Raw genomic sequence first — 21,826 nt, 5'->3', positions numbered from 1 at the left:
ATGATGGGTTATAAAGCTACTAGGTAAAATATTTTGACAGGAGTCAGTAAGGCGCGTTGACAGCATCCTCAGCATTATCTTCTCATATTCTGTCATTTGCATTGCGTCTGCTTGCGCGCAGGCACAGGAGGGGATTCGCTGTCCCCAGCCCCAAGCGGGGCTGGCTGCTGGCAGGCAGGACGGGGCTGGCTGTCCCCCCGGGCTGGTGCAGCAGCAGCCACCGTCCCTGGTTAACCTGCTGGGGATGCCGGGTCACCGCCACACATGCTCAACACACACGGGGCTGTCCTCACCTTAACAGCTATTGCCATTGTGCTCTCTGGTTGGCTTTGTGTTTTAGAGTGGTTTCCTCTTCCTGAAGCAGTGGTGCTTTCCCCTCCAGGGGTCTGAGCTCTCAGCCCCTGTGGAGAGGTCCTGCAGGATTTCATATAGTGGTAACTTTTTGAAGGCATTTCAAAACTAACCTTAAAACAATATAGCAGGAATAAAATGTACTATTACTACGATCTGTGGTTTAGAATTACCTCCACCTAGTATCTTGATCTCTCTAGTAACTTCTGCAGGACCCTGTTTGCTGCTTTCGTGCTAGATACTAAAGGATTCCCTTTCTGTGAAGTTGCATCTTCTAAGTGGCCATTTGATTACTTAAAGCTGTCAAATTTTAGTGGGGTTCAGAGCTGGGGGGGGTCAATGCGACATAGTGACAGCAGATCAGAGGTCCTTACTTCACAGTATCATCTTCTGAAGGTTTTCAGTGGTTGAATTTCTGGTCCTGCAGCTGCAATCCTTAGCATGAGGGTTGTTAGCAGGTCTCAGGGGTTATGTCTCCTTTTCTCTTGCTTGGATGAACAAATAAAGGGGCTCTGAAATGGACGTGGAGATGCAGCTTTATTTCAACTCTGGTTTTCTATAGGAAAAATATTTATATCTGAGCATTTTAAACATGCTCGGGGGCAAGGTGCTGTGCTTCCTGGTTCCTGTTAAGCACTGCTGGTTGTGTCTGTTTCTCCAACTTGCAGGAAATATATCAAGAATTTGTTGAGACCAAAGGGCAGCTGAGGGTAGGGGGTGTTCCATGTGAGATGAGACCAGCGAAACTTGCAGCACAGAGTTTTAAGTCTAGCTGACCTTCCACTCACATCTGGTTCCTCGGTGCTCACTGAATTAACTGTGCTGACCCTACCGTTGCAGGGCTGGCTGTGTGAGCTGCTTCGCTGGAAAGAAAACCCAAGTCCGGAAAACCGCACCCTTTGGGAGAACCTCTGCACCATTCGCCGCTTCCTGAACCTTCCCCAGCATGAGAGGGATGTGATCTACGAGGAAGAGTCCAGACATCACCACAGTGAGCGTATGCAGCATGTTGTCCAGCTCACTCCTGAGCCCGTGCAGGTCAGAGCACTAACTTCCTTCTCGGGGTGTCTGCGGCGGGGAACAACTGTCAGAGTAGAGAGAAGCAATTGGTTCTAGCTTCTTTCTGCTTTGCAGGTTGAGACACACCAGTTTGCATCTGTCTGTAGGGCCACATGCAAGCCACAGCTCTCGGGTTCAGAGCTCACTGCTTGTATGTTGTTGTATGTGTGTGAGTGTGTGCAGGTTTGTGTTGGTGGTTGAAGAGAAGGGATGTGACAATCCATGCCACCGATAACAGTAAGGTCAGTAGTAGTGGTATTAGGGAGTTTCCTTGGTGTCAGTAGTTGTGTTGTGGCTGAAACACAATTTAGCTGTCTAAAGCTGCTGACATTTAGAGGAGTACAAATGTGTTCCTCAGCAACAGCAAGAAGTGTGCGGTTATTTAGGAAGCAGAACAGGAGTGGGGACTTGGTCACTCGCTCCTTCTCACAGAACCTGAGGACCCCTGATACCCACTCTCAAACGGTGGCCCACAGGCAACTGCAGCTGTACATTTGCTTTTGTTCAAAGGAGCCAGAAAACACTTCAGGAAAAGTAGGAGGGTAGGAGAGGAAGTTTGTCTAAGTAACACAGGTAGCACAGGAGTTTTGAAGAGGGTAACATGGAGAAATGTTTTTTATATATTCACTGAAACTTAAAAGTACTTCTAAAACGACCATGGTGAGTATTTTGCAGGGAACAGGCCTTCATTTCACAGCCTCCTTGGGATTGTTTTGCTCCTCTCTACAACCTTTGTGACTAGTATGAATTTTTGGTTTGTGCACCTTTGTTCTGTCCTTGTCTCAGGTCTTAACAGAATGAGAAATAAATAGATACAAATATGCGTAGGGAAAATGAAGTGAAAATACTAAAGATTTTTCATCTTTGCAATTCCAGCTTCAGTCAGAAGAGAAAATCAGCCTTATGTGTATTCCTCATAACTAGTGATGCATGTCGAGAGAGGCTCAGGAGATGTTTTTTCAATCTAAAAAGCTGAGGTGACGCCTTCCACAGCAGACCATCCTTTTGGATTGCCACTGGTGCTTGGTGCCATTCACCTGATCCCATTGCGTGACCACTCTCAGAGAGTCATCTGTACTGCGTTTCCTTCTGATGATCTCACAGTTCCTCCTCCCACCTTTGCTCTCCCCGTTGTCGTTTGATGGCAGTTTGCACTGCTCTGCTACTCTTGCTGTGAACCTTGATATTCGGCCTCTATTCTTTGTCACTGTTCTTGTTCTGCTGCTGCTAGCACTGCTGCTAACTATCTAGTCACCTTTCTCCAAAGGCGGGAGGTTTTTCCATCTTGTAGTCCTGCCCCTTCTGAAACACGTTGGTCTCACCTAGATTAATTATTGCCTAGTTCAGTCTCCTTTGTCTCTTCTGCTACCGACTTCCTCCTTGCTTTCCATTCGGTCTTTGCCTGGAAGAAAAAATGCGTTTCCTGCGGTTCGGATTCTCAGAGCTATAAAGTAGGGGAAGTGCTCTAAGTAATTAACATTGCAAGTTTTGTCTTCCACGTTCCCAAAAGTTTGTGGGATCTTGGAGGCAAGGAGCTACAGAAGGGTAAAGGGCCGAGCTAACATGTGGGAATACGACTAGATCTGTGTAGATTTGAACATATTAACCCAGTTCTGCTGCCCACAGCAAGTAGGAATATCTTCTAAGGGACAGTTTGAAGAAAAAGTTTCCCTGAGCTCTTGTGGGTGACCTTGATGATTAGCCTACTTTCCAAAGCCTTCTGCACATCACTTTTCTACATCGTGCAGATTGGCTCTTGTGAGTGACACGTTACACTGCGTTGGAATGCAATGCATTTGTATTTGTCAGCAAGTTACAAAGCCATGGATTAATTATTTATTACAGTCAAAATATGAAAAATGAAGAAAAATAAGTGGAAACAGCTGGCAACTACATACAGCAAAACTCTGGAGACCCTGGTATACAGTAGGCTTGTGTTTTGGGGGTGCTGCATTTTAAAGCTATGTTTGCCCATCCAAAAACCCCAGTAGGTTTCTGAGTGGCACGCAACCAGTGCAACACACAGGAGGCTTGCTGTCCACCTGCTCCCTACTGTCAGAAGATACCCTGCACCAAGCAATTTTTGCGTAGTTTTCGGTCTCTGGGACTTGAATTGTTTCAAGCAGCAAGGTTTGGTTTTTGGCTTTGCTGCAAGGGTCACTATTAGGTAATTAGCCATGAAGAATCAACGACAGCAGCCAGAGATGTAAAGCTGAGGTCGTCACACTTGCAGTCATTGGAGATTTTGTGACACTTTACATAAGGGTAGGGGTCTTGGGCCCCGCTCCTGGCTGAACTCCAGGCCAAGTAATTACATTCTGCCTATCTGAAATTCCCTCCATAGTGTCAAGTGGGAAAGCAGCTCTCATTTCCTTCTCAAAGCGGTGGCGGGTGCGGAATGTCTGCCACGGTGCCTGGCTGCATTTTAGCAGGGGGTGGAAACGTCCAAGAGCTGCAGTCACCGATCTACTTTGCGTTGCAGGCTTTTCTAGTGAAAAGTGCACTGTAAGTCGAGCCCTTACCTGCAGCCTTGATGTCAAGATGACAGTCCTTTGAAGAAGATACAAGTAGCAGCTCGGTGACTAACAGCAGGTGCAGTACTGTAACACTGAAGCACGCAGGAGGCTCTTAGTTCTGCTTTCCCTCTCCGTCCACCCCATCTTTCTCTCAGCTCTGATGAATTTGAGGTGTGTACAGTAACTTGTGTCTGATGTTTGGGTCTCCTGCTTCTCCAGCTGTGAGACTGGGAGAGCCTGAAAACAGGCTGCCCCATGCTGCTGCCGGAGCTCCCTGCCACCACGGTCGAGCCCTCTTTGGGCTGGGGATGCCCCTCCATCAGACCGAAGGACTTGGAAGAAGCTCCTGGCTATCATCACAAGAGGCACAACCAGGCAAAAGATAACAGATAGATAAAATTCAGCCTTTTCCCCAGTATGGTTTCTTGGAAATGGCAAAGATTTCATTGTGATGGGGTTTGTGTCGTTCACTTGCCGATTACAGGGTTGGGCCCACCTGCAGTGGGGGAATCACCCCAAGGCTGGTTTTGGTTTCTGTCGTCTAACGGCAGGGTGGGCACAGTGCGGCAGTTGTTGTAGTGCTGTAGAAGATCAGAATTTGGCTCTTGATGTTTACAGGATTGTTGTTTCTTTTGTGGCAGGTTCTTGCCCGCTTTTTGGTATTACTAGCCTGTACCTCACTGTTTAATTTTAAGTTCAGGGCTTTAAAAAGAAACATTGTCTTTTCTTCTCTCTTCCATTAGATTTTTCCTGTCGGCCATATATTAATCCATTTAATCAAATATTTTCCTGTTTCTGAAATAAAAAATGTTTATAGTGGAAGCTCAGTGCACAAGAAATTCCTCCCTGCACACTTGATTTATTTGTTATTGTGCTGAGGAGTCATAAAATGTGAGCCCTGTGGAGCTCTGTAACATGGCTGTGTTCTCTGGCAGCATCGGGTGTGACCATATGGATGTGCTGGAGCATGGGTTTTCCTTCACATGCTGGTTGCAGAGCATCCACGCTACACCTACACGTTGCTGTGCATGCAGGCAGATTTTGCCACAGCCACTTGCTTGGTTTTTAAGGGAATTCAGGTGCGCACTAAGTGACTCTTTCTCCCTCCCGTTCTGTGCAATGTGGTGTAATCACAAAGTGCTGCTGTGGGACTAAGGAAAAGACCTGTGAGTTTGTTGCTAGCTGGATACCACAAGGACATCACCTCTGACTTACAGAGTTCCGGAGCCACTGGAGGATTGCTGGAGGATGGGAGGGTGTGCTGGAAAGCATTGTTATATTTTTGCCCTGTTCTCATCCTCTTCCACCACCATCAGACGCGGGATCCTGGCTGGACCTTTGATCTGGCCTGCCCTGGCTCTTCTGCAGATCTTTGGGCAGACTGCATGCAAAGTAGTCACTTTGCAGCAAGCAGTCCTCATGCTTCTGTGTTCAGCTTCCTACTCTGCAGAGGTGAGGGCTTCTGTGTTTAGCTTCCTACTCTGCAAAGGTGAGGGTCTTACTTTCCATCCCTCGCTAAATCCCACCGTTCCCGGGTTGTTCGCTGGCATTGGACCTTTCTGGAGTGTTAATGCTGAGAAGTGCCTACAGCCACTTCCCATTGCCAACCAGGGATTCGGTGTTTGGTACAGACATGCTGGGACACAGTACATCTAATTTCTCTCCCTTCTCCCACTATTCGTCTGCTGTGTCCAAGGTGACTACTCCAGAGAATAACCATCTTGCCTGGCACTTTAATATAGTGCTAATTCATTGTTAATTGCTGGGGCAGAGAAACCTGACTCAGTTGGGAAAACGATGAATCAAGCTGTCGTCTCTGGAGTGTTGGGGTGGATAAGCCGGTTCTCTGGAGTAATGAGCCACCACTGCAGCAAAGTACCTACTATTCAGAGAGCAGGGAAACCTTTCCTTTCATTTTCTACGTAAGTTGGCAGATAGATCTGCTGAAGCTGGTAGGTACGTATTGATTTAAGAGCAATCAAATGTTGACTTTAAAGAAACAGGAATGGTTTTCAATGCTTTCTGATACAGTTACTTTTGTCACTTTTTTAAAATGACATCCCTCCGTCCTTTTTTTCTCAGAAGCTTTGATTTAGACAAATCTAGCAATTTATAATAGTTCAGATCATAAATCATGGAGGAACATTAGTAAATAAAGGAAGGCATTACAGAAAGCAGTAGGAAGGCTCTTTTGTATTGTGTGTTCACTGCAAACATTGTGGTCCCTCTTTAAATATGCAGAAAATAACATACCACGAAGTAAATTAAATACTAATTTTGTCATTTTGTGAGGGATGGAAGGGAACAAATATTTTAGAAATGACAATGAAATACAAAGCACCAGAACATGGAGCCCTTGTAAAAATGGGTCAAGGCAAGTGGCGATGGTAATCCAATGAAACTAATTTCATATTCTCTTTCTAGAAGTAATAAAGAGGGGATTGAACACCACAGTAGTGCTTCCTAATGAAATATCTAATTCTAAACAACATCTTAGAGTTCATGGGTCACACAATGCATAGCATGCAGATGGAAAAAACAGTGAGACTTAAAATTTCTTTTTTTAAAAAATAATATTAATTAATAATACTTAGGCAATCATAGATGATGAGTGAAGCAAAACTGTGTTATTTCATAGGGGAACATGGTGTGCTTAATGATCTATAGGATGATGTGCACAGTGAGTTTTTGCCGTGTTTGTGTGGGTTACAGCAGGGGATTTCACATACTGGAAATCAGGATTGAGTTGTCTGGGAGACTTGTCAAAAACTACTTTCCCAAACCATGCTAGCTCTCTGACTTTGGTGCTTACTGTTTTATTTAGAGAATTTTTTTTGTGGGGATGGTGTGCCTTGTGATTCATTTTTAATGGCTGCACCATGATAGTTTTGCTTTTTGATCATTTCTCTGCACCCAAAAGACAGACCATAGGTGGATACCCACTGCTTTTTGCTTCCCCCAGCTCCTTATTCTGTGGCTGGATGTGATGTCTGCTCAGATGGGGGTGGTCAAGACTGGTGAGACAACTTGTACTCAAGAAGCCCAGATGGACTTTTAGAGATATTTGTATTGCAGGTTTATTCATTCCACTCAGAAAGCTTATAGCTTTGGTTTGGGTGGGTTGCAGCTGGAGTATTTATTTTGTCTTTGATTTAGAACTACAGGGGGAAATACATGTCAAAACGAGATCTGTGAATTTTGTGAGTGGAGAGTATCTGTCTTCCTCAATTGTTATGTTATCTGGAGTTCCATTCTCTCTCTCTTATCAAAATTAGACAATAACAGTCAATTTCAGTATCTCCTTTCAATCTAAACCATTCAAAATCCACTGGAAAAAAAATCAAACTATGTAACTTCTATTTCTGTGCAATATTAAAGCTGAAGGCAATATGTATTGCAAATGACACTTACTCTGCATTTATCTCTATCTTGTGTGTGTCTGCTTTTGGGTGGGGGTAAGGGACTCTCTTTGAAGAAAGCAGTACTTGCAAAACTCTCAGAGGGCTTCCACCTCTGAACTGCTTTCTCATACTGCTCTGGTACCCGCGCCCTGCAGCCAGACACGCTGCGTTTTGGAACAAAAGCTGTGGCTGCGTTCTCTGGTTTTCCATCCTTTTGGTGCACACCATTTTCCCGACAGGCCACAGTAGCTCAGCAGCCTAGCACGAGGTTTGACAAAGGCAACAGGAGCACGTATCAGACAATGAACCCCTTACATTTGACTCTGAGGCGTCCGATAGAGCTTCTTGTGATTGATAGTTATCACAATTGCAGTGGAAAGCCGCTGAGCTTTGACTGCTATAGCCAAACCTGCCTACTGCGCCTTCTCAGCTGTTTCTGTTTAGTGTGGATATCTAATGTGGCTGAAAAGTGCTGCTGATTTTTATTAACTTTAAGCCTGCGATTCCCCTTGAAATGATAGTGGGAAGCGTACTTGCAATTAAAGCAAAACTGCTTCTGTTCTGAAATTAGTTTAGGTTTAGTACTATTGCAGTTAACCCTAGAAATGGGAGATCAAGTAAAGTGGATAGTTTTGGTTTTTTCTGAGGAGGCAAGTTTAGTCTTGTCAAAGTAGTACATCCTTTCCGTATTTGTTCAGACTCCTGGAACCGTGAGGCCACCTCAGTGCCACCTGCTCCGGGACAGCTTTCATTTGGTCCAGGATCAGCCGAGGACAGGGCAGGAATGAGGTGGGACTCTTAAGCGAGGGAGCCCTGAGAGCACAGCTGGTGTTTTTCTTCACCAGCTTCTTCCAATGAAGACAACTGTGAGGGTAATGACACCGCGGCAGAGGTAAAGGCCGTCCCTGGGGCCGAGGACGCGTGTGCTGTCATGCAGGACGTGCTGCCCCGATCGAGGCAGAGGCAGTTGTGCCCAGACGGCGTCTTGTGCGAGGCTGCCCCAGAGCGGCTCTGCTCCGGCTGCCCTGGCTCGCGCTGGGGGATGCTCCAGGCAGAAACTCCGCTTAAAATCTGAATGTGCAGATTTAGCACTGCGGAGACTTGGCAGTAATCGGCAGGGTGGTGGTTTGTGTTAATATTGCTCTGAGAGGTCGTCTTTTTAGCAAATGACATCACTGTAGCTCTGGCCCCTGCCTTCTCACCCTTTTGCGTTTCACACACAATTTGATCAGATTTAGCCCTCATTTCTTCCAGTCCTGGCCCTCTCGTAAATGCTAAGCTGCCAGCATTGTAAGGAATCGTAGTAGGTTGAGGATGAGAAAACATCTAGAGCAAGATTACTAAATAAAGCTCTTTAAATTCACATAACCTTTGAAGCTTGCCGGCTGGCAGCAGGCAAATCTTGAAGGCTGAAAAGCCACTAGATGAGCCTCTGTTCCATTTACATTTGAAAATTTTTGCAGTTAAAAATACTGCTCTTTTCAATTTCCTTTTGATGCTCCCTAAATACTCCCTATCCCTCACACTTGTACATAAATGATAATATCAGGCTTTAGAGATGTGTAAATGTCTCTACTGGCCATATGCAATATTTTATTCTTGGGCTCCTTACAGAAATCTTAGGATAAAGTTAGAGCCCTGGATCAGTGCAGCTGGCCTTTCTGTGCAGATAGGCAGTCATAAAAATTACATGGGGAAGGAAACAAGATGGTATTGTGCTACCAGAGCACATTGCACTGCTTGTCCCCCAAAGATCTCTGAGAGCAAGTGAGATGCTCTTCCTCCCGTGTTGCCCCACAGCATCCCCCAGGAAATCGTGCAGCTTCTGGGCAGTGCTGGGAGTTAGGCTATGTCACAGCAGGACATAGATGCCCCGGGCCAGTCTTTTTGGAAATTCATTGGTGTGGACTTTTCTTTTTTCTTTTTTCTTTCTTCTTTTTTCTTTTTTCTTTTTTTTTTTTTCTTTTTTTTTTTCTGAATGGTTGGAAATACCCAGAGACTGTAATATGTGCAGGGATTTTTTTTTTTTTCAGGGTCAGTATGCTGTGTATGTTGTTCCATGTTTGTATGGACTTTTACAGGAATTGCAGATTGAAATGGGAAATGTTTTTGTGTGTATGCACTATTCTCACACATCAAGTATCCAGAAGTACAGTAGCACATATTTTTTCTCACAGTCATCTATGCTTACAGTGTTTCAAAGAATATTCCAAAATATCTTGGCACAGACAAAGCGAAGCTGTTTGCAAGATCCCTAGCTGTGGAACAACAAAGGCTACATTCTCAACACACATCACACATGACTTTTATTAAAGTCTTAAACAAAAATCAGATAATGTATTTAGAAAATTGAACTTCACCATTTATGGTGCTACTCACATTGTGAAAGGAAGTAGGTATCCCCTTGTGCCTCCTTTCCAATGTCTTTTCCCCCAGTTCTCCTCATTTCTTCATGTTTCAAATTAGAAGGTAAAAATCTTACATTTAAGTACAAATAAATACATTTTAAAACCAGTAATTTGGGACTAACTCACATCATGTTGCCTAACTTAAAAGGGGCTTGGTGTTCAGAAACCAGGGCATACAAGCACGTATAAGGTGCCTTTGGTGGAGCAACGAGAAGTTTGAAACTTCTAAAATCATTATTAATGTCTTACCATTACATACAGCAAAAAGGATGTGGTAAATCACAGAATGTATCCTGGATATTACAGACCCAGCCGTCTCGTTAACTTTGTGTCAAAAAACATTCCTCGGTTTCCAGTTTGGATTAAATTTAGTTTTATGCTCTTTGTACCATCATAGCACAAAATCATGTTGACACCCTTGAATTTTCTAGTTGCTTTTTCTCAAATTTATGGTTTGGATCTCTACATTATGCTCTTATTAGGCCATGCCCATTTGATGTGCTGAACTTGAATCCAAGGCACGTGGGCAGGGAGGATTGTGAAGAGCCCCCTTCCTTCCTGCCACAAGTCCCTCACATGGGTGTTGAGGAAGGCGAGCACGTTCTGCAGAAAGGCTTAATGCAGACCCGTAGTTGTTAGGGGCTTTTTTGAGAGTTGTGTGGCTGAGTCTCTTGGTTAGGTCTGGAAAACCTTGGTCTTTCAATCTTGCTTGCAAAAAGCTTGGCAACCTAGATTTCTTTTTACTTCTTGAGATTTTGGTAATTTTTAGATTTGAAACATGCAGACTATCGCAGAAGTCCTTTCTGCTACCACAGGATACAACGAGGAGTTGTGTCGTGCCCATGAGGAGTAAGAACTGGCTCCTCTTTCCGTGCTGTGTTGAGGGAAGCTGCGGTAGCAGCTGTGAATCCAGCCAGTTGTAGCAGAAAGAAAGAGACACACTAAAATTCCAGGACTCAACAGGCCCCGTAAAAAGATCTGTCTGGACAGCACTTCACTAGTTAAGTGCTAAGTTATTATTATTATTTATTATTTATTTCCTCTTCTATTTTTCCTCTTACTGAACAAGCAGGAAATATCTTTGTTCTTTCATTTTAGAAGTGAAATAAATGTATTCCCTGCAGCATTTGAAATTTTAATAATCCATAATAAATAAAATCATATCTAATAACATAACTGCTTTCAATTGCCAACGCGATCTCCTAGATGCATTGCAATGGCAGAAACATAAATAGTTGCAGCCTCTGAAAGCCTACTTCCTATTTGCTAAATATACTTGGCTTGCTTTAAATTCCTTTGTGTGCAGTCATTAATACAATCCTCTTTGACAGCATTTAATTAAAGTGCTTTTCTCTATTAAATTCATTAAAACTTTTTTTTTATGTACAACTGTTTCCCAGACACTGAATGTTAAGGACCTGTAGGCCTCTCTTTAAATAACTTCTCTCTCCTTGTTGTAAATTGTTAATTAAATTTAACTTAGACTGTTTAAAGATGGCTTGGAAAAGAAAGCCAGATTTCAGGATATGGTCTCAATCATGTCTGATTTTTTTTAACACAATTTTTTCCATGTAGTTATAGACTGCGTGTTATATTGTTTATGAATGTTGCTGTACTTTCAGCTGGAACCAAGCAAAGAAATACCCTAAAAAGCTCATTTCCATCTCACTTCAAAAATTTCCATCTTTTTAGTGCAGTTTCTTAGCCTAAGAGTGTTTGCATGGGGGAGTAAGGAGGGAGGAGCTGTTTAGTATTAATAGATTATTGACAGTTTAATGTCTTGGCACCTAGACAGCCCATAAGGTATAATAAACAGGAAGCTGTCTGATGTGAGCGCGGTCAATAGCATATTCAATCAGAACCTTTCAGTTAATTGCCGGTTGACCTCAGAGATTTCCTTTAAGTGAAACTGTCCTTCGCTCAGATCTCATCTGGGTTTCAGGGTTTAATTTGAGAATGCCCTTTCCGTATGGTAGCTCGTGCATACGTTCCTGGTCGGATTTTTGCTTTGCTCCCATGCACGGCATTGCAAGAGCCAGCGTCTGCCCGGAGCTTTGCAAAACACGTAGACGTGCACTGCGTGTGTGCCACCCCTCCGAGGGCTGGGAGCGTGGATGGGGATACGCCGTCTAGCTGGCCTGCTGGCGGGCACCAGCATCACAGTTAAAGCAGGCAGGGTTGTAAACTGATGTCAGGGGTGTTTTCAAAGCAGCTGAGCTGTTTCCCAGGGTGTTTTGGATAGAGTTACACATGGCTTTGGTGCCTGGGCAGGCACAGCGGCATTAACGAGACATGACCCGGCCTCTGCAGATGAGACGTGCCGCAGCCCGACGTGGCTGGCTCGGCAGAGGGGTCGGCACCGCTGCATTCATCCCACCTGCGGGCACAGATTCCCTTGCTCGTCTGCACAAGTGCAAACCAAGGCTCATTCGTATTTAGTTTCCCTAATTTCTGTACTTAGCCATTCTAATTTTTTCGGACTGCGTATCTTGATGAGATCTAGATAAGCTACAAAGGCAAGCAGGCAGGAAACCACATGGGCAGTCCCTGACCCTGACTAACTGGAAACCATCTGCTTATTTGGGGAGGAAACCTCCATGGAAATCTCTTCTAGCAAGTCTGCCGCGTTTGAGTTTTTCTTCCTTTCCCTCCAACTGTTGACTTTGAGCGTGTGTGTTTTCCTTAAGCGAGATCAGGGAGGGTCAGCTGTGGCAGCCCTCGTTTGCAGCAAATGGGTCTGGATTTCCCAATGGCAGTGAGTACTGCCCTGTGAAGGAAATGCTTCTGTACCAGAGTGAGTTTAATTTACATTTCATTCAGTCAGGAGACATTTTTATGTCTCTAGATCTTGCAGTGATTGTGTCTTCTAGCCACTTATCATGCATTCAGACTGTGGTTTGCTGAAAGGAGTATTATTACTTTTAATCTCTAATTTTCCCCTGGTTTTGATTCATTTCTGTGGTTGTCTTTGTCCCTCTGCGTCAAACAAACTGCTTATGCCTTTTTAATGGCCTGATTAGCACCGGGAAGCATTGCTGACTTGGAGTAATGTTATTCCTGGTGTTCCCTTGTTTAAATGAGATCAGGAGTAAGAATGCTGCATTGCTCTGTTTGGGATCCATTAAAGTCCAGTCCAGAGCCCTGACTGAAGCACATTGTAAATTTTTTGGGTTCATGCGTGTTGGAAAGGTGAGGGGGAATAGTTTTAAGATGATGCCTCCTTTCTGGGAACATTCAAGGATAAGAGAGGCTTGGAGTCGTTCTTTCTGGAGAGAGTGGAACAAAACCATGGCGAGATGGAACAGAACCAAGGAAGAAATCCCAAGGTATGTGTGTGCCCCTGGGGCCATCAGCTGCAACACGCACACTTCACTCCCAGGTGTCTCTGGCCGGAATATACTCGAAAGTACTTTCTGGTTTTATCAGACTTACTGGCCAACCTGCTAATCAGTATTACATAGACCAAAGGACTCCCACATGCAATAAAAATCATAAGCTTTATTGGATTTTGAGACAGGAAAGATTCACATCCAGCTCCTTTTATAAACTGCATTACATTTCATTCTTTCAGAGCTCCCATCAGTACAACCCTTTGTAAATATGACGGTGAAGGAGGTAGGTGGGTAGGTAGATGGCTATGAGCTTCTGTTCCTTGGGTGGTACAGCCTAGAGCTATAGAAGTGCTTGAGCTGAGTTTAAGGGGTTGCTGACATTTCTGAAATACTGAAAGAAAAAAATATGTTGGTGCTTTTTAAATTATTATTTTCAGTTAAAATTTTAAAAAAAGACATTTGCAGCAGTTTAGAGCAACATAATGCTTTAAAGGGAAATAGGAAGAATTTGAAGAGCAAATATTGTTCTGAATAAAAACAACCAGAATATGCTGCTTCATGAAAAACGCCTAAACGACTGCTTGAACTTTGTCGGAATATCCACCCCCCTGCCGCCCCAGGCAAACAGCCTGGCAAAGTGGACTTTATTTAGGCAATACTTTGATGTCACTCAGTCGACATTTTCGACCGAAAGAAAGATTTTTGACTGAAAAATGCCACACAATTCTAATCTTAATGAAGGAAAGAATGGTGGTTTGCATTTCCAGCAAGAGCCTGAGGCTCCTTGCACACAGATCTGCACAAGCTGTAGGCTTGTGTTAAGTGTGAGCTTACCCCTGCGATAATGTGTGTGTAGCCAGCCACGGGCTGAGCGGTCCATAGAGCTTCCCACAGCCAGGCAGCGGCAAAGCCAGGGATGGATCCCAGGGCCATAACAGTGTCATCCTTTGCTTTGTCCTAGTGCTGCTGGCCATATATTAAACCATTTTATTAAAAATGAACAACTGTATGTTTTCCCCACCTGCATATTTTCTAGTACTGTAAATATAAACTGCAGGTGCTGTTTACTTTCCGTAAAGCCTTTTTCTTCCAGCATCCAGAACCTATAAAATAGGTACAGGTCAGAGTAGTGAGACATGGAGAGCAGTTAACACCAGAGTAGCTTCCTCAGTCTTCCGGATGTGTCCACCTTTGCCAGAGTGTAATCAGGAAAACAAAGGATTTCAGATCTAATTCTCCAAGGTCTCCTGTCCTCGGTGCCCTAATCTGTGCGGGAGACTGTACTTTGGTCATTTGATTTTTATTTACCCAGTTTCAAGCTAAGGGTATAATAGAGCACATTATGCCAGTTGCATGTGTGGTAATGCTGGATATTTTGCCTTTTACCATGGTAGTTGATTATAATGCACTTTTTAAGACTTGCTTTCTAAAAAAAGGAATATTTATACTTTTATGTGTTTGATTCACACAGTATAGTTTGCTCAAGTCCTGTTATTAAGTGCATTGGTGGTTACGTCTAGAAAGCAAAAAACATGCTGAGTAGTGTTTTATCAGCACAAATCTACTATTTTCACTAACCATAACAGTCAGGTTCTTCTGACTTCTAACTGCCCCCATTGTAAAAATTAGCAGTACAGTTGGGTATTCCTGGAACCCCAAATAGCTATCTGTAAGGACCTAAAACAGTTTGATGGGACAAATAATTACCCCCCCAGAATCCAGTGTCTAATCCAAACATATCCTTCCTGAAATAATGCAGTGCCTACTCCTGATCCGAGTAACTGGAAAACAACATGATTATAGTGGCGCCATCCGTGCCATCATAGTTAGGGGTTTAGAGCTTGGCCTTAAGCATGGCTCTAGGTTGGGGCTTGTCAGGGAAGATCTTGCTCACGCTGCCCGCAAATACTCTTCTGATTTTGGAATGAAAAGGAGAACATGTGTAGTGTTAATTAAACAAGAAAATGTAGAGGATACAAGAAGTATTTTGTCTGCAGAAAAGCAAACCGAAAAACCTTTTGTTACTTCCTTAGTTCCTGTGGCATTCTGCCAGCTCCTCATTAGGATTAGCAGGGTTGGGATGGGGAAACTCAGAATCGACCCAAAATCTTTGACAGACCCTCCCTCCAACCACAACCAAGCTCTGTCTCTGTTTGGAAACTGCCAAGCAGGGCTCTACACGCCATAGCACCCCGGAGAGCCTTGCTAGGGCTGCAAGAGAAAGCACAGAAGAGGCAAGTCAGAGGCCCACAAAGCTCATGGTCTTGTTTTAAAGAAGGTAAGTGTTAACTGGAAGGTTTTCTGGCCCTTGATGTGTTCACAGATGTTGAAAGTCTCGCTTGGGTGGGACTCTAGTTAGCATCACCATGCAGAAGGGCAGCGGGAGCCTTTATGGGGCTGTTGCTTTTTCCCTTGCGAGGGGAGGCTGCCTCGCTACCGCAGGTTACAGGCAAGAGAGGCTTGCATGGCTTCTTCGAGGCCGGCAGAGTCCTGCCTGCCTGCCGGGGGATGCAGCAAGCCAGCCCCCGTGCCAGCTGTGCTGGCCATGCCCCATCCCCAGACAATGGAGCCATCCATCACCGATGCCTTCAGGAGAGAGTCTGCAGCGGCGTTGTGCAACGCTTCCTGGCCACATCGGCCTCTCTGTCACCAGCACCCTGGTTTGTGCCAGCAGAAGCCGGAATGAATCTGGCCTGTTGCGTATTTATACAGTAGGTACGTGCTGGCTCCACCTGCGGGCTGATAGAACTTGTTGACAACCCTCCCAGGCTGCAGCTAGGTATTGGAGAAAGGCATATCCACTGCTGGCCACAGTTACTGTGCAGTAAACCTAAGAATCTGGCTTAAACCAGCCAAAGATGAGAAATTCAGAGCTAATCCACTAACGTTCATCAGCATGAGCTCATTTATGCTACCCTATAAAATCAGCCAGTTCTCAGGCACTTGCACAGCAATGAAAGTTGTGCCTGTGCTTTTGTGGGAAGAGTTGAGTTAGCGTTCGAGGGAGAGCAGTTACCCCAGGAAACACCGGGACACTGCTCTGCGTTGTCAGAGTTTTGTGATTTATTTTTTTAACATTATACAGACAAAATAGTGGCTATTGTGTAGGCACGTGCTGTCTATTAACAGAGATCAGGAAAGGGAAATAAACCACGCATTACTGAAGAATAAGATCATGATTGTGGTCAAGTGATGGCAGAATTTTTTTTTCTCTTTGTTAAGCTGATTTGTAAACATTCTTCAAAAAACTGTGCAGACAGCAGTGCCACGGCTTCTTGAAAGGAAAGCAAAGACAAGGAAAGATTCCTCCGCACAGATGTTTTACGGTAACCTTAGACCTGTCCAGAAGTTATCTGGTCATCTCCAGTTGTCACTGCGAGCTACGCTGCACATGTAGCCTCTTAGCCGCGCAGTGTAATCAGGCTGTAATTTATATTTTATCTCCAGTGATGATAGCTCTTAAAAATGTTTTGTGGTGTATTTGCTCTTTGATGCATGCTAAGCTCCTGTTAGCATTAATGGGAGCAGTGTGTGCCGGAGGGGGGAGACACCTTCCCCTCGACTTCGAGTCAAGATTAATTGCGTATTGCTAATGCTTACGCTTATCACTTTGTGTGGGGTGGCAAAAGCAATGCACAACTGCAAGTTTCGTTATTTTTTGATTTTTTTCTTGCGTCCTGTTGTCTTTTTAGTCACCTTTTTGACCAATTTTGACAGTTTGGTCCTGGAGAAGAATTGCAGGATGGGGCTGCTATTTGAGGGACTGGGTGTTTGTTCAGTGTCTTGCCATGTTTTCAGATCACTGCCTATTTCCTGCCCTTAAGCAAGGCGACCGCCATAAAGCAAAGGGAAGCATGTGGCGAGTGTGCTCCAAAGATGTTGAAATGAATCACTTCAACCAGCTCACATTCCAGCCTGGAAACCAAACTTGCCTTTGACTTCCCTGTGGAACTCATTTCTCTCCTCGTGGTTCCCTCTGACTCCCCTTTTGCGTGGCTCAGAGAGCGACTTGTACCTCAGAGCTGAAAGATTTAGGGCTTGGGGTTTGTCTGATCCAATATTCTGGCTCCAGTGATGGTCAGTAGCAGATGAAGGGTGATAGGAAAGGCCTGAATATTTGGGGGATTTTCGTACTGTGTGACTGGTTTGTCTTTGCAGCTGCACAGGACCCAGGGCTGCTGGGTTACAAGTTGTTGTAGCCACCAGCTCTGGGTGGCTGATTTGGTCTGGCTTGCATGAGACGGCGTACATCATATCACAGACATGTATTATAATTATCTCTAATAACGGTGTTTACTCTTGTGAAGCAATTACTAAGCTGCATTGGAAAATGCACAGGATGAGCGGCTAGCATTTGAGCTACAAAATTAAAAGAAGCTCAGACTGAAGTTAGATGAAAGTGAACATATTTATCCATGTCAGACTTCCTACCATTTTGCACGCTCATATTGATTTCTTTTGACACGGTCTTCTTTTATTGAGTACCATATATTTTTTTTAAATCCCTTACCGATAACAGTACCTGCTAAGGGCAATTGTAAAAGGAAACTAAAGTATATTAAACCTGCCTGGAGTCAAAATGTAATCTAACACCTGTAGTCTGCAATTTGTCATCACTTCATAGATACTTTTTCTTTTTTAATAACAGGTTTGGATTTTCCTGAGTTTTGACCTTAGGATACTGTATAATCCAAGAAAAGCAAGGAAACTAAACCACAGTCTTTAACACAGCTTTATGGTGTCAAGGTGTGAAATCACCACTGTGAGAATGAACCCAAAGAAAATACTTCATTTGGAGCTGCGACTAGTGCTGCAGTGTTTACCTAAATGAATGTATTTTTGCAAGGAAAAAAAAAAGAGTAGTCTAACAACCACATTTTTAAGAGGAAAGAAATGAACACAGGTGCAAATTGTAACTTCTGCTACAGTTTCTTGTACAGACATTCCTAGGAAACCTGTAAAGTGTCTTGGCACAGTGATTGCGTCTAATTAATGCTCTTACCCCTGCGAGCCCCGGACGGGGAGGCTGTCAGGGTGCAAACCTGTTTATGGCAGCAGCTTGCTCTGTTCTCTTCTTGCACATTTCTGTATACGAAGATAAACTGTGAGAGACTGGGAGTAGCGAGTGTAAGGTTGGTTGTTTGAATAGATAATCTGCCGCAGATTATTCCTGTAAGATCCGCTAAGAGGGACAGACAGTGCCTCCTTCTAGGCATAAGATTTCTTTGCAAGGTGATGGAGGTTGTCTCTTAAGTAAACTCTCAACATGATAGGTAGGCACTGCCTGGGAGCTCTCAGCTTTCAGAGGTGAAGTGTTGCAAATTCCAGCTACAGGTCTCAGTAAAATGCAGCTGAACACCTTGTTTAGGCTTGTCCTCTGCCCTGCCCTTGACCTCAGCTAGTCATTTGGAAGGAGCTTTTCCAACGGGCTCACGTACATGAAGTACGTAGTGAATCTGGTTTTGCATTGAGTCAAACTGGTGGGAAATCCTGCTGACTCATCTTGAATGCTTGTAAGGGATGTAATAGATGACCGGTGTTAGGTGGACCAAACGCAGGTACTGAACCTACGTTTTGTAAAGCGTGGGCATTCTCTCTGGCTTTTATTTTGGGCTCCTTAAGCAGGCTAAAAACTTGCTCTCGTTGGCATAGAAGTCCTTGGTGTGATACAGTGTCATGGCTGGCTACGAGAGCAATATAAATGTGAAGGAAAGCTAAAAAGTGAGACTCCTTCCTACTGTGGAGGAGAGAAGGCCAATCCATTCAACCCTGCTTCTTGTGGGTTTGGGCTATGAGAATCGGTACTGGGCAGCACACACCACTTGAGGTACCTGTTGGTGCTCGCTCTGTCTGCGCACAGAGGAAGGGGGTGTCTGTTCAGCAAGGGCAGTCTCTTGCAAATGCACAGTCTTGTCCTCCAAGAATGTAACATTTTTGGTGTTCCTCATAGTTAGAGACATCTCATCATCTCAGCAAAACCGGTGGGAAGGAAGCTCACATGACTAATCCTGTCTGCGAAGGGAAGAGCAGAACCACACTGTGAAACAAAAGAGCTCGGGGTTTTCATGTAGAAATGCAGTTCCTCTTTCTAATCCGCTGCAACGGCTGTTCATGCAACGAAAGGTGGCATTTCACCGGGCGAGTGTTGTCAGCCGGTGCCTGGCTGCAGTTGGTGCCTGAGTGCGTGTGTGTACCCTGCTCAGGCGTCCTGCTTGGCTCCCCGTAGCGACTCACCATTTTCACGTGTCTAGTTCTAGCTAGAAAGTGGGTGGAAATGGAAACAAACATCAGTGGGATAGTGAATCCAGCCAAAATTAAATACAGTGCAGACACAGACTGCAATTACGTGACGTTCATCGTTCAGTTTGGGTTTGCTCACCTCTCTTTTCTGTGGGAACACGGCTGTCCCGGTCTGCCGAAGTCAGGTTTCTCCTGCGGGAGTGTCCCGAGACGTGGGGAGCGGATATGTGTAAAACAGTGCGGTGATCCCTTCCCCCCAATAATTCTTGGCTTTGGATTTTAGAAAGACCACAAACCCTTAGCTTATTACAAGTAATCCTGATCACTCCCGTAATGATACACTACATTATATACTCTCCTAAACTTAATCATTCAATATCTCACTTCCTTCCCTGTAGGCATGTACTATTATATTTTACACATGGCTTCCAGCTGGTTTTCATTGTGGCCTTCAAATCATATTTCAGTACAGTGCGATTTAAGACCAGTCACTTTTATCTTTTAAAGTCAACTTCCATCATACTCGTTTTCTTGCAAGTTTTCTACCAGGGCTGGTTAATTTGTTTGAAAAAATGAGTTTGTCTGTGAGATTAAAGTCTACCTGAATGAACCTTCATAAAGCAGCATCTTCTGTACCCGCGCTGTTCTGAAACGCTGAGAAGGCAGCCATGCCTGTAGAGTTTAAAAATGAAATCTCTTGAAGGGATGGAAAAAATAAGTCCTGTGGGCATGGAAGGAAATCTATATCTTCACATTTGATTTGAAAGTAGATGGGGAGTCGGTGAGGAGGGAGGGAGGGGAAGGGAAGGGAAGTCAGCTCCAGATGGTGGTGGCTGCGGAGGAGGAGGAGGCTGCCCCACCTGTGACTGGGGAGCGGTGGGGAAGGGCACGGAGGAGGGAGAGGGGAGTGGGAAGGGAGGGCACGGTGCACCTACGCCGGGATGTGCACCCTTCCGAGCCCAGCGCCAGCTTCCTTGGGAAAAGGAAAGCTGAGCGTGGCCATCGTTTTCATCCCTTCTTTCTGAAGCCCACCATGCACCTGGTGTTTCGTGGTAGGTCAGAGCATCATTTGGGGGGTTAACCTGCATAGGAAAACGTGCTGCAGCTTGTACTTTAATAGTGGAAGATCAGTGGGTTTCCTTCTTTGCAGTACAGAGCAGCACTGACCCAAAAACCGACGTGTTATGGCAGAGTGTGCACAGCAGTGTGTGAAGCCAGTGGAAATTCTACCTGCAGATTTAAGAGCATAGTAATGACCCCAAAATTGGAAAGTCTGGAACTGCCAAAAATGGGTAGTTTCCTCTATGAGGCTGTGGCGTGCAGGGCCGGACGTGAAGTAAGAAAATTGCCCAAATTGACCAGTGTGTTTTACAAATGTAGTTCAAAGCAAATATTTAACAAAAAAGGTAATTTAGATTTCATATTGTATCATGTGTCTCAATCATAAGATTTATCTGTTATAAGAGTAGCTTTAGGGTTTTGTGTTGTTTAGGAGAACAGTAAATCAAATAAAATACAACCTTTTTCTAATATTTTACACTGATAATCCCCAAGTTATGTGTTTTCTCTTCTGGAGAGGATGGAGAGGTCACTCCAGAAAAGGAAGGGTTAAGTAAAATTATTCTTTCCCTCCCGCTCTCAGCCCTCTCTTTGGTTGATTGCTTTATAGATGCTGTAGGCATCTCTTCATCTCCTTCAAATTAAACATTTTACTGCTGCTGATCCTGTATTGTTGGATTTTCTTCATCATTATATTTGATTGGAAGTCTTGTAACATTTTTCAGGCTGGATCGTTTCTCATGCTATTTGTCAACTGAAAAGGGAAAAAAAGCCCACTTCCAACTCCAACAAGAATGAACTGAGTAATTCACTTTTCTTTCTGGATGTGTTTCTATCTCTGTTAGCTGCTACTTGAATTCAGCTTCTGATTAGCAATGCTACTTGAGGCTTTTCATACGACGCTGTCTGTAAACTTCCTGGCACTTTATTTGTGGTGTTAAATCCTTTTCTTTCTGGCTGCTCTGGGCCTTACGGTGTCAGGGGACAGGACCAGAGGGCACAACAGGGGAGATAATGTGGGTAGGGGCTGTGTGACAAATTTATGGGGCTCGGTCCTTGGCTAGTGTCAGCGATCCCGACTCTGCTGCTTCCAGTGCTCCCTGCCGCTGTAGGTACGGATCCGACCCTCATCTGTAACCCCTCTATTTGGAAACGTCAGTCCTTCTCTTTGAAAACAATCCATGGACAAAAAAGAAATCCTCAAAGAGCAGCTGAGTGATTCCGTTCATTGGAACATTATGCTCTTTTATTACAAGAGATGTAATAAAACACAAACCAGAATATCTGTCATTGCCATTTGAGTTTCTCCTTTCCCCCAGCTCCTTGGTTAGCTCCATGTCTATGACACCCTAAGTATTTACGTGCTTGGGAGGAAAATGAATCTATTGGCACCGAAAAACATTTGCAGTGCTTCTGTCCACCAGCGGTTCTTGCCAGGAGTGTGGCAAGCCCTGCCTGTC

The 21,826-nt window shown here is 44.4% G+C and overlaps 1 protein-coding gene across 1 annotated transcript in view; it reads left to right on the top strand.

Moving 5' to 3' along the window:
- Window positions 1–21,826, top strand: part of SATB2 (SATB homeobox 2) — a gene marked incomplete at its 5' end in the record, with an annotated part of 39,759 nt that overhangs the window by 14,958 nt on the left and 2,975 nt on the right. Inside the window, one exon of the mRNA XM_009575902.1 lies at window positions 1,192–1,389. Coding sequence (XP_009574197.1) covers window positions 1,192–1,389 — 198 coding nt within the window. The remainder of the gene's footprint in view (window positions 1–1,191; window positions 1,390–21,826) is intronic.

The sequence above is a fragment of the Fulmarus glacialis genome, unplaced genomic scaffold (genome assembly GCF_000690835.1).
Source record: "Fulmarus glacialis isolate BGI_N327 unplaced genomic scaffold, ASM69083v1 scaffold39884, whole genome shotgun sequence".
NCBI lineage: Eukaryota > Metazoa > Chordata > Aves > Procellariiformes > Procellariidae > Fulmarus > Fulmarus glacialis.
The sequence above is the reverse complement of the archived record's forward strand: the minus strand, read 5'-3'. Positions and strand labels throughout refer to the sequence as shown.